The 21,544-nt window shown below is 40.3% G+C and overlaps 1 protein-coding gene across 1 annotated transcript in view; it reads right to left on the bottom strand.

Moving 5' to 3' along the window:
* Positions 1–21,093, bottom strand: part of LOC104402801 (protoheme IX farnesyltransferase, mitochondrial) — a gene marked incomplete at its 5' end in the record, with an annotated part of 100,635 nt that extends 79,542 nt beyond the window's left edge. The window contains 3 exons of the mRNA XM_010010775.1: positions 11,413–11,537; positions 19,353–19,677; positions 20,969–21,093. Coding sequence (XP_010009077.1) covers positions 11,413–11,537; positions 19,353–19,677; positions 20,969–21,093 — 575 coding nt within the window. The remainder of the gene's footprint in view (positions 1–11,412; positions 11,538–19,352; positions 19,678–20,968) is intronic.
* Positions 21,094–21,544: the final 451 nt, after the last annotated feature.

Genomic DNA, 21,544 nt, shown 5'->3' with positions numbered 1-21,544 from the left:
CTCTTTCCCACCAGAATCCAAGGAATTGTGGAGAAATCTATACACATTCTCCACCTTCCCAAGGAATGCGTCAGATGCCCATCTACTGAAAGCATGACAAATCTTAAACCAAAAATCCAGCCGTCAGCAACTGTGGGTAGAAGAGATCTTTTTAGGACAACTGACAAATGCCCCAAGAGTTGGCAGCATCGATATTGTACATGCCCCATGTGCTCATCCGACCATAAATCAGGCAGATCACAGATTGCAAACCTCTTGCGCAGCATAGGCACGCTTCCAAGAACCAAGCAACATACCTTGCTAGTGCCCAGAGCCAAATCCAACCCAAGCCATGAGCAGAAATAGAGGGGAAAATTAAAAAGCATTTTAGGATTGAGAATTTTAATCAGCATAAATCAGCTCTCAATGACTTCCTTGTTTCTTCTGGGATGTGACGTGTGTTGACTTCTAACAAACGCTAGGCTGCCGCTGGTAAGTAGCCCCAGCAACACACACAAGCTTTGACAAACCTTAATACTTCCTCCAGCACTTCCAAGGTTCAGTTAAGTCACGTCCAAAAAGAAGATGGATGGTCCTGGAGTTTTTACATGCTTAATGCAGCTTGTTTCCATTCAAGACTACATCTCTCATGACAATAACTACCTTCTCTGATTTCTACAGACTAATCAACCCGCCTTTCAATCTTCCCCCTATGCTCCCCTGGAAAACTAAAGTATGTAACTCAGAGAAGTGGTTTGGTATTTAAAGGCAAACCCACATACTTTCACACTCTGTAACTTCCCAGATTGCAAACTCGGCAGGACACACATCATTACCTTCTTATGCTGGAAAATCACCAGACTCGAGACACTATTGCAATACAGATATTGAATAATACAGTTCTGTGCTACCACCACAGATACAAAGGGAAAGATCCTCTGTAACTTGAATGTGCTGTCATCCACAGACTCCACTTCAAAGACCTGCTGTGGTGCCTTCAAAAATCCAAGGTTTAAATGCCACATCATTGATACAGGAGCAGATGACTGCTATTACATACAACAGGGAGTATGCAAAACTGGAACCAAACCCATCTATTGGTGCATCAGTTCTGTTAAAGAGCACTTGGTCACACTCTCAGTGACCTGCTACCCTGACAATCCTAGAAGTGCTTCTCCAACAAACTCCTTATGGAGTTTGAAGGAAAAATCGACAGAGAACTCACTGTGATAAACTACCAGGACACTTCAATTCTATATAATGCAAAAGGATCAACATGACCAAAGAAAAAAGAGCTGAAAAAATTAAGCACTTCATGCTACACTGTCATCAGACCTTCTAGTATTAGTAATTGCATGGGGGACAGAGACATTCATCCAAATTCACAGATGCACTTCATATGCATCTGTTACATCAGACTGCTATAGACACCTTGAAATACAGCTACTCTGAGCTTCCCCACATGAAAAGTCCCTAGAAAACAAAGGTTTCACTGTTAATAAATTGTGCATCTCTTCAACCTCACAGTTGCAGCAGTCCTAGCAACTGCACAAGCTTCTTTTCACTTGTAGTGGGGAACATGGATAGCAATTGCTCCTTCACTCATTCACAGGAAAAGGTGTGCAAAGATCCTCCTCATCCCCAAGGTATTCTCTTCTTCCTACTCAGCTACAACACAGAAAGAGCTGCTTCCCTTGGGACACCTTCCTACCCAAAACCCACTACTGAGCTCTGGCAGATCAGGCCAGCAGAATCACCTTTGCACTAGGCTTTACTGTAAGATCTTGCAGCTCTGGAAAAAATAAGTCAAAAGCCACACCAGGTAAATGACCACCTTGCAGCCCATACAAACAAGAAGATTATGAGTGCTTGCTCCAACTCTACTTGCCTTTCCCAATGCTGGCTGCAAAGCATGATTGGCACTCTGTCCTAAGTCCAACTCTTCAGGGCCACAGTTGTTGATAACCAAGAGTGTGTGACAAAGACAAAGCAGAGTAAAACTTGGTATTAACAGCAACAAAAGTCATAGGAAAGTAAAGAAAAAGGACTTCTACTCCATTTTACTGCACATAAATCCCATCCAGCATTACGAAGACAAAGCAGAATCTGAACTCATGGCACTTATGTAGTATTTTTTAACAATGGAAATTGGAAGAGAAAACCCTCAAATAATTCAAAAGGAAAGGGACTGTTAGAATGCTCTGGGTTTGTGTTTCCATGAGCTATTCCCTAAAGAAATGGTATCGGTAGGCTGGTTCAGGGAACCAGGAAATCATTTTCTTTAACCCTTGTGAGTCATACTTCACCGCATACTCATTATTTTTCACACAGCACAGTACACAAAGCACTGGATTGCTGGGTTTGAAACTGTCAGGAGTCTAACTCAAGGCAATAAACAGGATGAATAGAAAATGCCAATTAAGCTACAAAAAGAAAATGACATTTCACTAATTACCTAATAAGATCAGGATTTAATACTTGCATTGCTGGAGAAATTCTCAGGTATTTGGAAAACGTCAAAACATGTATTTAAACACTGACACAAAAAAAAGCAAGAGTAGTTATTTTTACTCTTCCTTTTCTAAGCTTAGAAAGGCAATACCCCTATGGATCAAAAGGCCAGATAAATCTTATTAAGTACTAGGTTTTCCCTTTTGTCTAGTGCTCTCTCCACATTCCATCATTTCAGTCCTTTGAAATGCCTTTGTTCTGTCTGTGATCAGGGTTTCCAGGGGAAATCTGGCATTGGATCTAAAGGGAACCCCACACCACTGAAGTATTCCTGACAATTAATCATTCGGGTAAACTATTTCTTTCTTTTCCCCCTACCTCACTTGCCCCCAGTACTTCCAGAGAACCTTTTAGCACGGTGCTAGTGACACAAAACTTCTCGTAGCATCAAAACACATCGTCTTGAGGATTCATGTGTGCACTGAAGTTTCTGCAGTTGTCACCTGAAACTTCCTGTCCATCAGACTGATATTTCAGAATAACCACAGGAATGTTCTCTGTATTCACTCTCAGACCACGTCTATCACCAAAGCCCATGCAGATGAAAGGACAGTTTCAGCTGGGGAGAAATCACGTGCAGGACCACTTGCTGTCCTGGCAGCGCAAAGGAGGCTGCGGTCCCACAGTCACATCTTCTCCATAAAAATCCCCTTTACCATTCTACCCAATTCCTGGTGGTCTTTTAGGACATAAACTGCTCATCAACAAATGCAACCAGTGAAGGAAAGTGTGCACCCAATACTTCAACTGATTCCCCTGTTAGCTAAATAACAAACAACAGGACACACTCGTTTTGTGCATCTACAGAAAAAATGTCTTTATCAAATCAGAAAGCATGACTGACCCCTTGAGAAGAGGCACAACATTAAATAGAACTTTTTATCCACTACATTAAATAGAACTTTTTATCCACGCTTTCATGTTTTTGTTAGATTTTAATATATACCAAATATAACATGACAGAAAGAATCAACTCAAAACACTTTGATTTGAACGCCTCTAAAATGTGGAGCTCTGTGCTAATAATGAAACCACAGAGGGAGGCAAAGTAGTAAAAAAGGATGCAGTTTTCCTTAGTTTTATTGTCTTTGATGAACATCACACTTCAGAGACTGGGGTCTAAGTGCCCATCCCTCCAGGGCTATGGGAAGGCACCCACTTTCTTTCGAAGACTCTTCATGTACCATGCTCACACAATATGTATATATTGGAAAGAGAATTTCTTCCAGCAATGGTATGCATTAATTTATAATATTTTTCCAAGATCCTTTATCAAGTTTCAGTTGTAGGTCAAATAATTTATGCTTTGCAAAGCTAATCTCTGCATTTAAAATTTATCGGCCCTTTAGAGGTTGGTTCTCATTAGTGCTCATCATTTTCACTGCTCATGAAATACATCTTCACAAGCTGAGCCAGTCCTACTCGATATCAAGGATTCCTACAGGCTAACTTGAGCTAACTGTTGCAATTATGAATCATCTGATGGAGCCATAAGTTATGATCTTCAATGACCACTAATGAAGGTTGCCTAGCAGTTAAAATATCAAAGCAGCATATATCAGCACACTCTAGAGCACAAGATAGACTTCCAGTGTTGCACTTCGCTTGTATTTATTATATACTGTAAATTACATCCCAGGCTGCCTCCAACACTGACAGTCCTGTACTCCAGAGTTAAACACCAGGTTTTAATAACCACTCCTGACAATCTTTTGATCGCTGGGGGGGGGCAGATGAAAGGCAAGGCCGCCTGCTGCAGGCAATCTGCTCAGTCAAAACAAAGGGGACTTCAGAGAGAGACAGAGATGCATCAGGTGTTAATCTCAAATGAACAACCAGGAGTGCCGGCTGATGGACTCGCTCTCCGCTGCCAGCCCAAAAGGGGAAGCGCCTGCCAGTGGGCTCCTTCAGGATGCTCGCAGGAAGGGAAAGGTGCTATTAACTAGGCATGAAGTATTTTGATTTGGAAACCTAAAACCTTGAAAAGTCATTTAAGGGCTCCTCCTAAATGACTTTAAACTAATCATTCAACTCTCTGATTTTTCAACTAGGCTGTACGGAGCAAATCTTGTTGGCATTTAAAACAAATTCTCCAGTTCAAACACAGCAGTGTGGTAATCTGCTGGGTGAAGAGGCAGAACAAAGAAAAATAAGCTTCCAGAGCTTTCAAAAGTGGATGTGACAGAACTTCAAGGTGATTACTTGGGAAAAACCTCCTGCATCGAGTGGAGGTGGGCTGGATGATCTCACAGGGCTCACCTCTTCCACCTTGGGTCTGAATGAGAGTGTATTAATAATGTTAGCATCAGAATAGCCAGTTCTAACTACATACTCAGACACTCACCAAAACATGTATTTGGTAGGAAAAGTTTAGGTGTGATGAGATAATACCAACAAACACCCTCTGAAAGGAATACAACTCCTAATGTCACATCATTTTATGTTCCACAGCCACAGAAAGCAGTTTACTTGGGGTCTTACAGTCCAGTGTAAACCAACTTTACTTATATGAACAAAACCCCTGGATTAAACATCTCTCAGATGGGGAAACTGAGAAAAAAGTAGCATTGCAGGGCCTCTCATCAAGCTAAACCTAGAATATCAATAAGAGTTGCAGAAACATAAAAAGATACAAATAAAACCCCTCCACGCTCACAAGATCAATGGGACCCAACCACATACAAACCTCCCAGGTTCCTCCTCACTCACAAAAGCTGTTTGATGGGGCAGGTGGCAAGAAGGGTTGAGTTATTACTTAAAAACTATTTCAGATGCTGCAGCTCATTCGCATCAAATCATCACTGTCACTGCTTGACAAGCCTGAAACAAAACGTGGAGTTGATAAGAAGATTCAGATTCAACATGGAACTGGCGACACATCTCCCAACCACCCGCCTCCTCTTCCCAGTGATGCAGGTGTTCACAGTAACTAATTCCTCATGGTGGGTTTTTTCCCCTGCTTGAAAAATGAATTACAGTTTTTACTGGCTCAGCAAACTAGAACAGTTACAGCCAATATATCTTGAGAGAGGAACAAGGTGTTGGACTGACAATCAGTGCCACACGTTCTTTCCTAACATTTACTTCAAAATTCAGAATGCAAACTTACTTTTTCCTACTCCTTCCATCCTATTACATGACCTTAAATATCAGGTAGTTCAGAAAGCTACAAATACACAACAACATCAAGTCATTATGGCTGAGTGCAGGAATACAAGCACGGTAGCATGACTCTGACTGATGACACTTTGCTTGGCCATTATGGTATAAGCTGTTTATCTGAATTGGAGCAACTTGCCCATTTTATTTCCTGGAGTACAAGTATTGCTGATGAACCCATACGTTCAAAAACAACTCTTAAAATGTTGACCTGAGACCATCAGTACAACAAACTACAGCTTCACCTACAGCAACGGGGGCGCAAAACAAACTGGAGGAGAGGCTGTTCTAATTGGACTTTATTTAGCCTGGTGCCCATCGCTGCTGAAGCCAAACGACCATCACAGTTTGTCTTAATACAAAAGATCACACACAGGATCCATGGGCTGGCAACTGAACTCAGATCCTGAATTTCACTCCTTTATTTTAACACCAAATCTACCCTTCCCTCCCATTACGCTTCTAAGGGATCATCACTGTCAAGAAAGGATGACGTGAAGAGCAAAATGCAGCTGTCAGATCAGACCCTGAAGGGACAGGGATGTTAACTGCTCTTACATCTGTTCTCTCGTTCTATTACTATTATACAGTAATATTCTCATTACTATTATATCGTAAATATAGTATATTTACTATACTTGTTATTTTCAGCTCTCCAATTTCAGCTAAGATCATAGAATCGACTAGGTTGGAAAGGACCTTTAAGATCATCAAGTCCAAGATATTCAGTCCAGTGTGCTTCCTTTTCAAGGTACCATCAGTCAAATCCAACCACATCATTTTATCTCTCTGTTACTAAATTCAAACCATTTTAAACATCCTGCTTTCATCTTTATAGTTCTCTCCTACTTTTTAACTGTGCTGGAGCTACACAAGAATGTACTTGACATATAAAACGTGCATGTGATTCCTTTAACATTTTAATGCCGTGTATTGTGTTGTAAACATCTCTTTATGTTTTATCTCCTTCTCCATAAATCAAAGACTAGTATCTTAGAAGTCTCAAAAACGATGTGTTTTCTCCATAATATAAATGTAAGGCTCTGCTCCTTGAAACTTGAGTCAGCTTGCAAAAATCATCAAAACCCCACACTATGAAAAAGGAAAAGATTATCAACTAAGTTAATATCATTTTCTCCCACTCCATTTCTATAACAGCATAAGTACAGTATCAGAATACTTACAAAACTGGTATTCACCCGTCAGAAAACCAATGTTTTCATTGTTCTTTTTTTGTCAATTGTAAAGGAATAACACTAAGGTAAAACACCTTCTCATGTATCTACACCAATACACAATGCGGACAGAGTCAGGAGAGTGGACAGCATGAAACAGAAATGAGTATTGGCTTTATTCAGGGTCAACTTGCAGTTTACATGATGAACCACCATGCTTACAAGCTGAAACACCAGAACATATCTCCACTTCCTTACTATAACTGCAATTAATAAGACTGATCTCTTAAAATGAGATTTTCCAGAGGTTTTGGCTAGCTTAGTAACATTACGGTAAAATGTGTCTCAGTCTATTCCTTGGTAAATGCATTAAGTGATTTTAATGTTTTACTATTAAAACCCACTGTAAAATACTGGTTAGAAAAGATAGAACAGCAATAAAGAACACCTGTCCAAAAGAATTTTAAGTTGATGGAAAAAAGAAAGAGTGCCATTAAAAAAAGAGGTTAAAAAAAGAGGAAAGCTGTTTTAGCAGGTGGGACTGAGAAGTGGTGACATGTTGTAGTACAATACTGAAGGGCTGGAGGATATAACGCGGTGTTGGGTGATGTGGAAGAGAACCAGGGACCACTGGCTTAGCGTGCCACTAAAATGCTAGATGAGGTGTGAAGTACAACTCTGAAGTATTGTGATACGAAGGAGTGAGGCAGAGGCAGAACTGCTGGGAGAGGACAAGAGAAATAAAACACTATCTTTGCTTTGGCACCTTCCAGCTGGAGTTTATTCCCTTTGAGCCCACAGAGCCAAGATGCTCTCCAGGAAAACCCAAGGACTCTCCAATATTTATCCAGATCCCCAGAATTCATAACATTTTTCCCCCAGCTTCAGAGATTCTGTTTCTCTCAGACTACTGTCTAACATAAATTATTCCAAGATAATTTTCTTGACATGTGCTCCACAAATGTTTCTAGAGTGACCTTACTGTAGAACAGGCACCACGTTTTTCTACAATACAAGCCCATGCTCAAGTACGTTGTCTTTGTATCTTCCAGGATATTTTCAAACACAACATTTTCACTGTCATTTCTGCAAAAAATTAAGTCACCATCTTCTTGAAAATATCCCATTTGACAGAATTGCCACAAATTACATTATTTCCTACTTGCACTGGGAAGTGCAGCTAGAATTTACTTTACAGGTTGTGAAATTTGTTTGTGAATAGACACCCTTGGCTTTGGGACTACAGTGATAGGACAAGGGGTGACGGGTTTAAACTGAAACAGAAGTAGTTCAGGTTAGGTATAAGGAAGAAGTTCTTTACTGTGAGGGTGCTGAGGCACTGGAATGGGTTGCCCAGAGAAGTAGTAGATGCTCCATCCCTGGCAGTGTTCAAGGCCAGGTTGGACAGAGCCTTGGGTGATATGGTCTAGTGTGAGGTGTCCCTGCCCATGGCAGGGGGCTGGAACTGGGTGATCCCAAAGTCCTTTCCAACCCAAACCATTCTGTGATTCTATGATTCTATAAATATCCAGATTCTACTTCTAGAAACAACAGAATTCCCAACTCACATCACTTTTTATCACTGCTTTCTTGTTAAGGACAATGAAAGCGGGGCAAGAACTTCCACTCTGTAACTTTCTAGCTCTTGCACTTAGGAAAAAGAAAAACATGTTTCAAGTTTGCAACAGCACTGAAATCAAGAGAGAAAGTGATCATGAAAAGGTTATTTTAGACCAACTTTGTAATGAAAAAAACCCTGACCCTTGGTCTCTGTGCATTACTTAGCATAGCCCTGGCTCCCTCCCAGTAGCTAATTCAACTTGAACAGTTAATTCAACTTAATTCAATGTGGGTAAACTGGCCTCAGCTCCTACCAGATTGCTAAAATGAACTGGTTGAGAGAAGAATAAAAACCTCAAACCACAGAATTTGAACAGTTAAAAGTTTGTATCAATACTTCCACGAATATCACAGGATCTCTCCTACATTTTCACAGGATCAGGCTCTTCACATCCTGTCCTAAATCACAGGGAAAGAAACTTACACAATCAACACTTTACCTTCCCACGACATATTGGAGGACTGTAAATCGTGCACACAGATTTATCAGGGAAATGAGGAGTGGGAAAGACGAGTTGCCCTTAAAGATGTACAGATTTATGGCAAGATGGGAAGCGGAAAGACGGTTATCATATAAAAAGGTCCTTAAGGGATCGCAAGGAGCAACAAGGGAAACATGAGTCATGAGCTGCCAGAGAAGGGGATGCGTATGGGGAGCAATGGACAGAGCAAAGTAGCAATAAAGGAAGTTCCAAGTCAAATGTGCTCCTTCCCAAAGGTCGAGACAGATACCCAAGCTTAAACTATTTATTGAAAATGAAATTCCCAGCCAATTCAGACACAGCACCACCAACAGCACTGGGAAAGGGATCCTCATGGACTGAAAAGATCCATTGATAAACAAGGTCATAGACCACAGCTCTTTCCTTTCGCTTTCTTAACAGCTCTACTTCTTTATTTTCCTTAGGAAGAGTTGCCTCAAAGTCCTGTCTACATCAGCAAGTGGCTCAACATGAGCAACAGCACAAACTTAGAGCATTCAGCTGAGACTGTGACAGACAGTTTTACACTTTGTGAGGCTGGAGGAACCTTCTCTATTTAACAGCATCTTAACAGCTGTTCATACAGTGAGGTAGCAGTGAGGAAATAGTGAATTATGAGCCCAAGCAGAGTTATCACACTCTTAACTTTCCTTTCTCATCCCAGCAAGCCTCGAAAGTGTCAAACTCCAAATTATAGCACAGGATTCCTGGTACTCTCGAGTATCTCCTGATTTGAAATAGTAAGATTTTAAATTGTGGCTTCCAAGAGTTTAAGTGACAAAATACAACCCTGAGCAATACACAGAAGCTGAAGACAAAGAAAACCAGTTATTTCTGTGCGAATATCATCTCTAGGAATATCTATCAAACTCCCAAGAAAGACAAGTTGCACAGGAGTCTCTAAACAAGCAATAATTCTCCTCTTAGATCAGTAGTATCCACAAAGGTGAAAGTAAACATGACAGTAAATATTTCAAAGGATAAGTCAGAATGATGTTTTAATATTAAAAGAACTGTAGTAAAGGAAGAAAGGGAGGAAAAAAGCTTTTCTAGCTTTTTTCCAAAAGTATACTTCAGAAAACAGTGGGACTTACTTAAAATCGCATTTTCAAGTCTATCTAAGTGTTTTCAAGTTAGGCTACCTAAATATTTCCAAGCAACTAAAAATGATGCAGCATCCTTCCTATTTTGGAGAGAAAACAGACACAAAGTTAGCTGACTACCCCAATTTTAAGCTTGGTGAAACCAAACAGTAAAACCTGCACTTACTTCAGCCTCAGCAAGGTGTGTGCATATGGGTGCAATCTCAGAAAGCACATCAGGTGCCTCAGAGGTATTACACAGTGTAAACATCAAAGAGCCCCACTCAAAGAAAGGGACTCCAGGATGTTAGAGCAAAGGAATGCCCTGTTCAGCCTTCTAAGTCTTCCAGTTGAAACCACAAAGTGCTATCAAAGGCAGCACTGCTGCTGCCACTTCTTTTTCAGGCCATACTTAGCACTGAAAGTGACCATGGCTACTATGCTCTGTAGCTCCATTCAACACCAGAAGTGTTGGTACCTGTTGACTAGTTAGACTCTCCCTTGCGAACAGCCTAACAGCAACTTTGCTTCACAACTGGATTGTGGGAGAGATCAGCATCTAGCTCCACAGGCATGATCACATATGCAGGGAAGCTCAAGTTAAGCACTTGGAACTTAAGGAGTCACATGGAAAAGATGAGGCGTTATGGGCACAAGTTACTCCCAGGGAGATTCCAACTGGACACAAAAGGAAACTTTATCCCAATGAAAACAATCAGCCATTGGAATAATCTCCCCAGGGAAGTGGTGGATTCCCCAGCACTGGACACTTCTAAGATCTGGCTGGTCAGGGTGCTGGGACATCTAGTTTAGGTCATGTTTTGCTTAGAAAGGTTGGGCCAGATGATCCTTGAGGTCCTTTCCAACCTGGCATTCTGTGATTCTGTGATCTCCACCACGAAACATGGATGAAGAATTCTTATATGTATTATAACAGGAGATGCCCTGATTCCAGCCTGAACAGAAACACACAAACCCCACCAAAGTCCCACTACAGACATTCAGAAAGGTGCTGTGTTTCGAACAGATCTGACAAGGTCATACAATAACACAACTGAAGAACCAAGCCCATAAGGCCAGAGCCCCCATGGCTATTCTTTTACTCCAATTACACAGTTCTTCCTATGTCATTTTCAGTGACCCAGGCTTGGTATTATCAAGATAAACATTATTACTGGGAGGCTTAAAACCTCATCAGCTCCATTCTGAATAAACACACTGTGCCTAGCAACTATACTTTAGCTCTCAGACATATATTCCTTTCATGGTGTCAGTTTTAGCAGCTCAAGAGCTCAGGCAGCAGCTGAAGGCACAGCATTTCCAGCCACACATTTACACTCCTTGGCAGCGATTCAGAAACCAGGACGACACCAGTTTGAAGTACAGATGAAGCAATGGACTGACCTGATTGATGGAGTTGGCAGCACAGGATGCCAGTCCAGTTCCAAGGGAGGCGAGCAGGAAGCAGGTCAGGTCAAATGGGACTGGGGCCATGGCAAAGCCAGCAGATGCTGTGCTTACAACCAGAGCTGCAACACAAGCAAAAGCACAGTTCAAAGCATCAACATGAAACTGACTCCTTTGTACCTATCACTAGAGTTAAGATTTTTAAACCCCGTAAGAACCCTCGTGCAGATTAACTTTTTCTTACTTTTATAGATCAAAGTAGCTCCAGCAACTGCGTACAAGTAATACTAATACTCTACATAAAGAAGTCAAAGATGAGAAGGAGAACTGTCAGGGATGAAATGAGAAACCCAGGAGCATCAGCACATTAGTAGGAGAGGTGAGAATAAACCTTGTGTCTCTGTATTTTCTGTTTTATGGATCTGCTACAGGACCAAACTGCCTCACGCAACACATACAGGAGACACACTTGTTCCAGTAGCTCACATGCCACTGCAAAGTCTAACATGGAAGAACAACAGTAAGAAAAACCCTGAACTGAGAGATAAACATTTATTATGATTATAATTTATACCAAATTATAGCAGGAACTTAAGTAGTGCAAAGAGTCAAAAAGAGACTCGGGACATGTAGGCTATTGTTGATGAAGCCAGTAACTTCACTGTACAAGTATCTCTTCACACTGTTCCCATTTAACATGCCCACTTCAGGCTGAAGGCACAACCACATCATTACATGGACCCAGCAACTCTTAAATGCCTTAACATTTGAGTGGATTAATAAAAATCCACTTTTGTCATCTAACATTATAGCTTTAGTACAGTACTGCAAATCACGTCCTTCAAATGAAAGTTACCTAAGCCTTAATCCTAATATTGTAATTACTCAAATAATAGGTCTTATGAACCTCACTTTTGGCTAGAAGTAGTCTGACATGAAAAACTCCTTATACTATAAAGTCAGCACACATACAGAGTATCTTGCTAGGACCCTGAACCTTACGATCTGAAATTAACAGTTACTAAACAGTAAGTATTTAGACTATATTCTACATGTAATTACTGTTTCAGGTATCAGCTAGCTCAAATCAAAGCATCAAAATGTTCTGATCTTCCTGATTCCTACAAAGTCTCCTGTTCGTCTGGAGTTAGATGCAAATAAATAACCTTGGCTGACTGAAAATACTTGGATTATCTACTAAGCAGAGTTACTTGAGATGAAAAACTAAATGTCATGGAAAGGATGCACATGCGAAGTGCTACTTTCGAGAACTGCATAAGAACCTTAAGATTTAATCCTAAAAAGACAGTGAAGAAAACTTGCTGCTCATCAAAACTTTTTCCTAAGCATTAAAATCCATTGGCAGATGAATATTATTATAATAATATACATAATATTATTATAAGCCTTGTTACGCATTCACAGGATGTTGTGCAGATGGCTGTCACACAGGCTGGCTGTGAGCATCTCTGCCTGACACCAAGGGAAGTCCCTGAGCATTCATTCCCTATCAGAGCATCACTTAGATCTTAGGCAGACGTTCTTCCCTGTGAGGGTGTTGAGGCGCTGGCACAGGGTGCCCAGAGAAGCTGTGGCTGCCCCATCCCTGGCAGTGTTCAAGGCCAGGTTTGGAGCAGGGGCTTGGAGCAACCTGCTTTAGTGGAAGGTGTCCCTGCCTGTAGCAGTTTTTTTTTAAGGTCCCTTCCAACACAAACCAGGCTGGGATTCTATGAAATAACCACAGATTCTGTAACCCCACCAGACAGACTACTAGACATGAAGGTTTCTGAAAGACAGGACCTCATTTAGAATATAAGTAAAACAGCATCTTAGTTTTAAAACTCATGGATCCTTCTTAGTAAAGTGCACAAGAAAACATGGAATTGGTTTACAACTCAGTTAAAAAATACACTGCAAAGATGACAGTGAAACAGAGGCGCCTGCATTTCCAAGAGTGACTACATTCATTTTTTCTGCATAATAAATCACACGTTCACTTCTAGACATGGATTTAATTAAAACTTATCTTAGAGAGCACTTTACACCAATTTATTACGGAAAAACACCAACTCATTTACCGAAGAAGAAAGGTGGAGCAGATTGGCAAACAGTCAGTGTAACATCACCATTACACTGACCTCAAAGAAATTCTAACACTGTACAGCTACAGCACTAATTAAAGTCCCCATTGATTTCTTCAGATTCATTTCAGCCACTCATTTCAGTGTGACTTATCAGGATCTCATTAAAAAAGGTTGTCATACATCCTCTCACTTATCCCATTAACCCAGGTATTTCCAGTTGTTGGGCAGTGAACACCAGGCATTCCCCACTTGCCTCACCATACAGCAATTTCAATGCAACACGTGAAGAGTAAATAAGAAAACGTTCCCTTTGGATTGGGAAGTTTATTTTCTTTTACTGTGGAAGCAATAATTTACTCTTTTACTTCCCTCATGCAGGAAAAGTATATTTAATTGAGATCACATCAAGGGAATGAGGTCATTGACTGTTTGTTTTTTAATCTCTGTTAGTTTAGCGCTTTAGGGGCCAAATTAACTTCACCTTATTGCATAATAGATGGCATTGATCCTTTCAAGATTTGTTGATGAGAGTTGGCATTATATATGCTCTTCAAAAAGAAGCCAGGATTTAAACTTATGAGCTCAGCCTAAACCTAATTTTCAGTCTTCTAAACATCATTAGCTTTAACAAAAATTAACAGGGGACATTTGTCTCCCATTTCCATGTAAATGAAAAAGAAAATGCTAATGGATTGGTGACAAAAAGAATGAATTATTATGTTTCTAGCATTAAAACACATTCATAAAGTCCACAGTGTATTCTTCACATTCCTCTTCAGCTTCACTGTAATGGGATCTGCCTCTATAAATCCCTGTATTTGTATTTATAGCATGCCAATCACTGTGCCATATTTTGTTTACCTCCTATTAAAAAGTAGCTGAGCCAAAATAAAAATGTAGAAAGCCAAAGCAAACCAATTCAGCTTTAGATTTCCTTCCCACTCATATACTGATGATATATTAGTACATATGGACAGACAAAAGCAAATGCTTTTCTACTTTAATTTAAGAAACAATTTCACTGTTTTATGTTTATATACTAGTTAAGGGAAACTAACTTGCCAAAAAATGATGGAATTTTCCTTCTAGAGTTTTCATACTTTCATTTCTAGAGATCTAAATGCAGCATCAGCGTTAGTGCTATACAACTGACCAATGTTTCCTTAGATTTGTTCGGGTGAAGGCGTATCACAGAATCACAGACTGCTTTGGGTTGGAAGGGACCTTAAAGCTCATCCAGTTCCAACCCCCTGCCACGGGCAGGGACAACTTCCACTAGAGCAGGTTGCTCCAAGCCCCTGTGTCCAACCTGGCCTTGAACACTGCCAGGGATGGGGCAGCCACAGCTCTTTTGGGAACCCTGTGCCAGAGCCTCAACACCCTCACACGGAAGAACTTCTTCCTAGTGTCTAATCTCAATCTCCCCTTTGAAATTAAAGCCATTCCCCCTTGTCCTGTCCCTTGGGCCCTTGCAAAAAGTCCCTCTCCAGAGTTCTCGTAGGTGCCCTCTAGACACTGGAAGCAGCTCTAAGGTCTCCCCAGAGCCTTCTCTCCTCTTGGTGCGGATTTTAACCTGCACACTAAAGATGGCCAAATTCCTCAAGCAAACATAAATCTGGGACAATGATTTAAAACAATTCTCTGCATCGTATCACACAAAATCGAAGTGTATTACACACAGAGCAGATAATATCTTTTTACCATTTAACAATTTTAAAATGCTTTGCAAAAATAAACTGTAATAATAGTTTATTTTTACTTCATTAGGTTTTCCTTGTTGCATGGAAAATAACTTGCCAGAAAGCTACCACTATTAAGCTTTCTTTCTTTGATAGGATAATAGTTACTGTTGTAATTACCACTAAATGAGAACTACTTTGACAGGCATATGAAATATATTTAGAACTGAGAAGCTATGCTAAGACACAGCCCCTTCCTCAACAGGCTGGAAAGTTACATTAGAAATTCGACAGTAGATTAGAAATTAGCAGTTAAAATTACATCTGTCCCATGTTAATACATCCAGCTCTCAGAAAGGTGCTATTCATCTATCTATTCAGGTTAGATGCAAGGAAGAAGTTCTTCCCTGTGAGGGTGCTGAGGCACTGGAACGGGTTGCCCAGAGAAGTGGTAAATGCTCCATCCCTGGCAGTGTTCAAAGCCAGGTTGGACAGAGCCTTGGGTTATATGGTCTAGCGTGAGGTGTCCCTACCCACGGCAGAGGGTTGGAACTGGATGATCTTAAGGTCCTCTCCAACCCAAACCATTCTGTGATTCTACGTAGCTGGTCGTCAACACCAAGAGACCAGTGTACAAGACATCTTTTAATACAGGAGCAACAAGAAGAACACAGAATCATAGAATAGTTAGGGTTGAAAAGGACCTTAAGATCACCTAGTTCCAACCCCCTGCCTTGGGCAGGGACACCTCACACTAGACCATGTCACCCAAGGCTCTGTCCAACCTGGCCTTGAACACTGCCAGGGATGGGGCATTTATCACAAACACAGAGAAATACCCAGTGAGAATACTCAGCATTTTTCATATCATGCCTTCATCCCACTTCCTCCACATTAAAAACTGAAGCTTAATTTTCCTGTGGGTTTGCATCTATGTCATCTTAGTTTTCAGCTGTGATCACTGAGGACAACCTTACAGAAATGTAAACTTGAAGTTGTATTTAAGAAGATGAGACAACCCGAAACTCTTCATGTGTTTGCATTATAAATTATTACAATTTCCTCCTACAACTGTACCTTCACGTCTCTCTCCTATTCGCAGTTACACATAAACTTTATTCTCAACTTGAAAACAATATTTATAATTCTGAAAACTTATCAGACAGAGGCATTAGCTTTCCAAGTGCCTGCATGGTAAGACACAGCTGTGCAGACAGCAGCCAACAGAGAACACTGCAGACAAGGGAAAGGACGGAAATTGAACGCAAAAAGGTAAGTAATGAGACAAGTAATTAAAAGTTCCCTAATTGTTTTCCATGGCAAAAGAATATAAACAAAAATCTTTTCCTGTTGGTAAGGCAGAGCTTCTAATGGCAGAGGCACAAGAGCTGTAGTTTACATGAGGCAGGAGAGTATGGTAATAGCTAAACTCATTTCCTTTCAAAGATGAATTACAGTTCAGAACACAAACAAACATTCTCTTTACTCCAGCAGTGGCAGAAGAAAAGGGCACAAGGAAGTCCCATTTTAGCATAATGCAGAGTTTGTTTTTTTGTTATTTCATGCTCTAAAAAGTATAAATAAAGAATCTGCCAAAAAAACCCCAAAGCGCCGCACAGGATATGAGATCTATCAGAACTTCATGGGTGAAAGGAATTGAGTTGTGTGTCATTTCTAACTTAAAAACTGACCTCAGAGGATTTATTTTCCTTTTTTAAAAACACAATAAAATCAAAAGAACGACATGACCATATTCTTTACAGAATATATAATTTGTCTAAACAATTACACAAGTAGGGGGGGAAAAGAGGCGCTAATTGTTTCCTTGCTCCCTACACTACACCCAGTATTTTTCCTGCTTGTCTCCTACTCTATCCGAGGGCCAATAAAGACCAACAACAGAATTCCCCTCCTCCAAACCCCTCTTCATCCAATTTATTCTTTTACGCTTTCTACTTCCAATAATACCTTCACACAAACACACCCACTCAGATCATTACACACAAAGATCACAAAATGAAGAGAGATTAAGGTTTCTTTTGTATCTCTATACCTTCTCAACAGGTTTACTACACTTGGATCAAGAGCAGCACATCTCACAATGCAGATACACACAAAACCCGATGGGAATGAAATTCTGCACCCTTTGCCTTCTACAGATTCCAAGTAACACCCTATTTTAAAAACAGAGTGGTACTTGTTTGTCTGTCAATACTGCCTTTTGCACTTAAAACTAGAAGCTGTTGAAAAGTTTCACAGCAACACTGATCCCATACTAAAAAAGTATAACAAAACTACCTCACTCAGAAAAAGACCCTTTTCCACCATGCTGCACTTCTTGAAACTCGTGTTTTAAGGAGCATCAGTAATACTCAGATGTGGTACTAACACGGAGCTGACCCATAAGGAACATCAGTAAACACAAAAACATACACTTAAGTGCTTAAAACAACAGTTCACTTTCTCTCCCTCTCTCTGGTCATTTAATTATGGCATTTTAACTTCGTGTTTCTGGATCTATTGAGATATTTTAATTTATTTCCACTTCAATAACTAGCAAAGCTTTCAAGTTCACATAAAAGAGCCACTTAAATCACCTCATTGAACATGCCAGAAGATCTAATTCTCCATACAATACTTGTAAGTTATCCGCGGTGAGGCCAACAGAAACAAAATATTACTAAAACTGAAGAGCGCTGGGGAGGAAAAAGGCAAGATGCGTGTTATGCAGAAAGAAGGAAAAGGCTATAGTTGAGGTTGTACATACAACCACAGAATGGTTTGGGTTGAAAAGGACCTTAAGATCATCTAGTTCCAGCCCCCTGCCGTGGGCAGGGACACCTCACACTAGACCATATCACTCAAGGCTCTGTCCAACCTGGCCTTGAACACTGCCAGGGATGGAGCATTTACCACTTCTTTGGCAACTTGTTCTAGTGCCTTACCACCCATACCACAAAGCTGTTGCAAATCTGAAGTGCACTAACCCTGATAACTGCTGAATGTGCTAGGAAGAGTTTTATATACCTAAATTTGAAATTACCATGGCTAACATGGAAAAGTGACATGCTAAAGTACCAAAACACATGCTTTTCAACCCTCAAGCCTACTTGACCCAGCTCTTTACCAGCACCAAATAGATGGCTTGAGGTTTATTAAAAACAATGAGGAAGAACACATGGACAAGATCAGTTTTGTCAAGGCCAAAACACGAAGTGTCTCATCAGCACTGAGAACTATAAAGGCTTTTTGTTAGAGAAAAATGAAAATGGCCACTGCATGCTGTATGTGGTCAGTACAACTTTGCAGTGGAGAAACACTGAATATTTATATATTGCAAGACAAAGTTTCAAGAAATAAACTGAATTCAGGACATTATTATAACAAATTGTTATGGGAAAGAACAACGGTTTTATTATCAAGAATTTATTTCATCCACTGGAGACAGCACCACAGCAGGGACTTAGGAAATTGTATTACTGTTCTTGGCCCCGATACAGACAAGATGTAAGGCTTTGGTCGGATCATTAGTTTCCTTAGACATAAAAGTATATATAGCACTACCTAGCAGAAAGAAGTAATTTATAGTTTTAAGTATTTCTATTAGAATAAGGGAAAATGTAGTGAGGCTACAAGGCTTAACAAACTGCTGGTTTGAAGATACACCCTATCCTTGACTACAGAAGGAAATTATACCTTCTTTTTTAATTGGTCACACTGAAACCATCTTCCTTTATAATATAGCAGATTAACTGGATTATCTTCTGTTGGGACTTTTAATACTAATTTCACAATAAGTAGTATTTAAGTGAAAGTTAAGTAAATAAGACAGAACATTAGTAACCTCAAGCAATGCCTTTAAACTCTTAATGCAAAGCTTGTAAATTCACTTGTAACTCAGTTTAGTAACACTTGTTTCTGATTCCCAAAAGCTAGCTGGTGATATGATGCAAGCTCCTCCTCACTGCTTTTAAATAAAATTAATGGGAAAACTATAAAATGCTTCCATAAAACAATTTTTCCACACACAACAAATTTCCCTGCCATTGACCCAGGGGTTTTGTGTCAGAAAAGTGGGAGTTATCACACAAAAGCCTACACAGTACCAGCAACATGCTAAAGAACTCTGTTACTAAACAGGATGCACAGAAGTGCAAAAAATGACCAGTAGTACCTGTAAGCTTAATCTTGGACAAGCGTGCCAAAATTCCTGGCAAATCATCCAGCCGTAACTTCATCTCTTTCCATTGTCTGTCTCCTTTGGCTTCTACTCTTGCTGCTGCAACCGAGTCTTCAGTTTGTGCAGCTGACTTCATTTCTCTCAACTCATTGCTGATTGATGCCTCAGGCAAAGGTTGATGCACAGGTGAAACTGGTCTAATCTTGTGTATAACCTTTTTTCCTGGATCCAATTGCTGAAGCTCACGAAAAGGAGATGCAACTGAATCAGACTTAGGCTTGGCTTGTTGGCTGAGGTCCTTGTTGCATTGTGTTACATACTGAATAGAAAAAGAAACAGTAAGATGAATAGTTAAGAAGATATTTATGCCCATTTGAGGCTATTACCATCATCAATATTATTGTTGTATCATTCTTGTTAGGAGAATTACTTCCTATGATGACATGACTGAGTTATCCTGAATTTCAAACGCTTCTTTCACATACAAGAAAGTTTCAGAAGCTGGACAAGGTATTACAAAAGCAGCTTTTCAACTCACACCTGCATCAATAATGATTACTTCAGATGAAAGAATTGCTTCTTGACAAAATTACTCCCTCCTCCACAGCTGCAAGAGTAAAATATTTTGTTCATTCCAAACCTCCAGACAACATCATTTGCTTTACAAGCTATCAGTTCACCTTCAAAGAGGTACACACATGCTCATAACAACTCCAGTCTTCAAACAGCACTGAACTTTTTGCATCTTTAAGATAGGAAAAAATTAGAAAAATACCAGAAAATACAATCTACCTCCTACGATATAAAATCACCTCCCACATTAGGCTGTTACTATTTATGCCAAACTTCATTTTCAGTAGAAGTTCCAGTGAACATGCACTGAACAGGAAGTTTGAAGGCAGCTTCCTCTCACTTAGAACTCTTACAGAATAAAACACAGGATGAGGAAAAAAAACATTTAGCTCTTTTTTAGCTACAATGAACAGGACACAACTCTGGGAGAGCAAGATATGTCTTTTATTACCATCATCTTACATAGGAATTAATTGTTCAAAGAAGAAGATACAATTTCAAGGGTTTGAACGATAACAAGAGCCCTTTTAACACCTCAAATTAACAGCACACAAGAGGATGTAACCCATTAAGTTTCCGAGCTCAGGAGTCCTGATTCAAATTAACTGACTAACTCTTCAATCAGAACACCCTACCTCCACGAGTTCCATCTGCCAATGGAATCTTCCATTGTACCACTGCTAGCCAAGACTGTTCTTTCTTAATAGCATTTTTATAAATATTAACTTCAGAAACCATTTCATTTCATGTTTCTCATCAGGAGTGCCCTGATTCAAAAGCACAGAAAGCTCCCTGCCAAGTAGAGGATACACCACAGCACAAGGCACTATCCTTGTTACAGCAAGTTTCCTAAAACCTCAAATATTTTAGATGCGAAGTGTTAAACTCTGATGCTATGTAGAAAAGGAGACACTTGGAATTGCCTGAGCTTAGCTGATAAGAAAAATACTACTTTTATCAACTAATTTCCATTCTGACATTGGAACAAACCAAATCAAAGTATGAGAAACATGGGATAAATAGAGTCTCTGGCTTACCATTCGTTTGAGGAAGTTAAAGTACTGAAACGTAATCAATCTGTCATTGGCTACGTGGCACAGCTGTACAAACTGGCATGGTATCTGCCGTATTCCAGTGCTCTTCAGACGCCAGACAACTAATCCTATTTGAAGAAAAAGAAAAAGAACATTAGATTCCACTTCCTTCTCTGCCACCGAGTGCTTTCAACTGAGACTACAGCATTTACTGTCCGCTGTGACACAGAACACCCCAACAAATGGGAACCAGGACTGTGTGGGTGAAGAACAGAAAGGTTCTTCAGGTGAAGAATTGCCCTAATGGTTCCAGAGTTTTCTTGTGAACCTCTCCACTCCCCAGAGATGAGGTTTCAGGTTATTGCTCCACCACCCTCTCCACAAAATCACCTTGGCAGAACAGCACAAGGAAGCAGGAGACACAGGGCAGCACCAAAGTCAAACCTGCCCGAAGAGAACACCCCTGACTCCACACCGACACCGCTCTCTGGGGAGACGCACACAGCGATACAGGCGCCCTGTGCACCACCACATGGAGCAGCCCAAGGACTACTCATAGCCACGGCCCGGCCCCAGCCA

Source organism: Nestor notabilis, unplaced genomic scaffold, assembly GCF_000696875.1.
Source record: "Nestor notabilis isolate BGI_N333 unplaced genomic scaffold, ASM69687v1 scaffold9873, whole genome shotgun sequence".
Lineage (NCBI taxonomy): Eukaryota > Metazoa > Chordata > Aves > Psittaciformes > Psittacidae > Nestor > Nestor notabilis.
The sequence above is the reverse complement of the archived record's forward strand: the minus strand, read 5'-3'. Positions and strand labels throughout refer to the sequence as shown.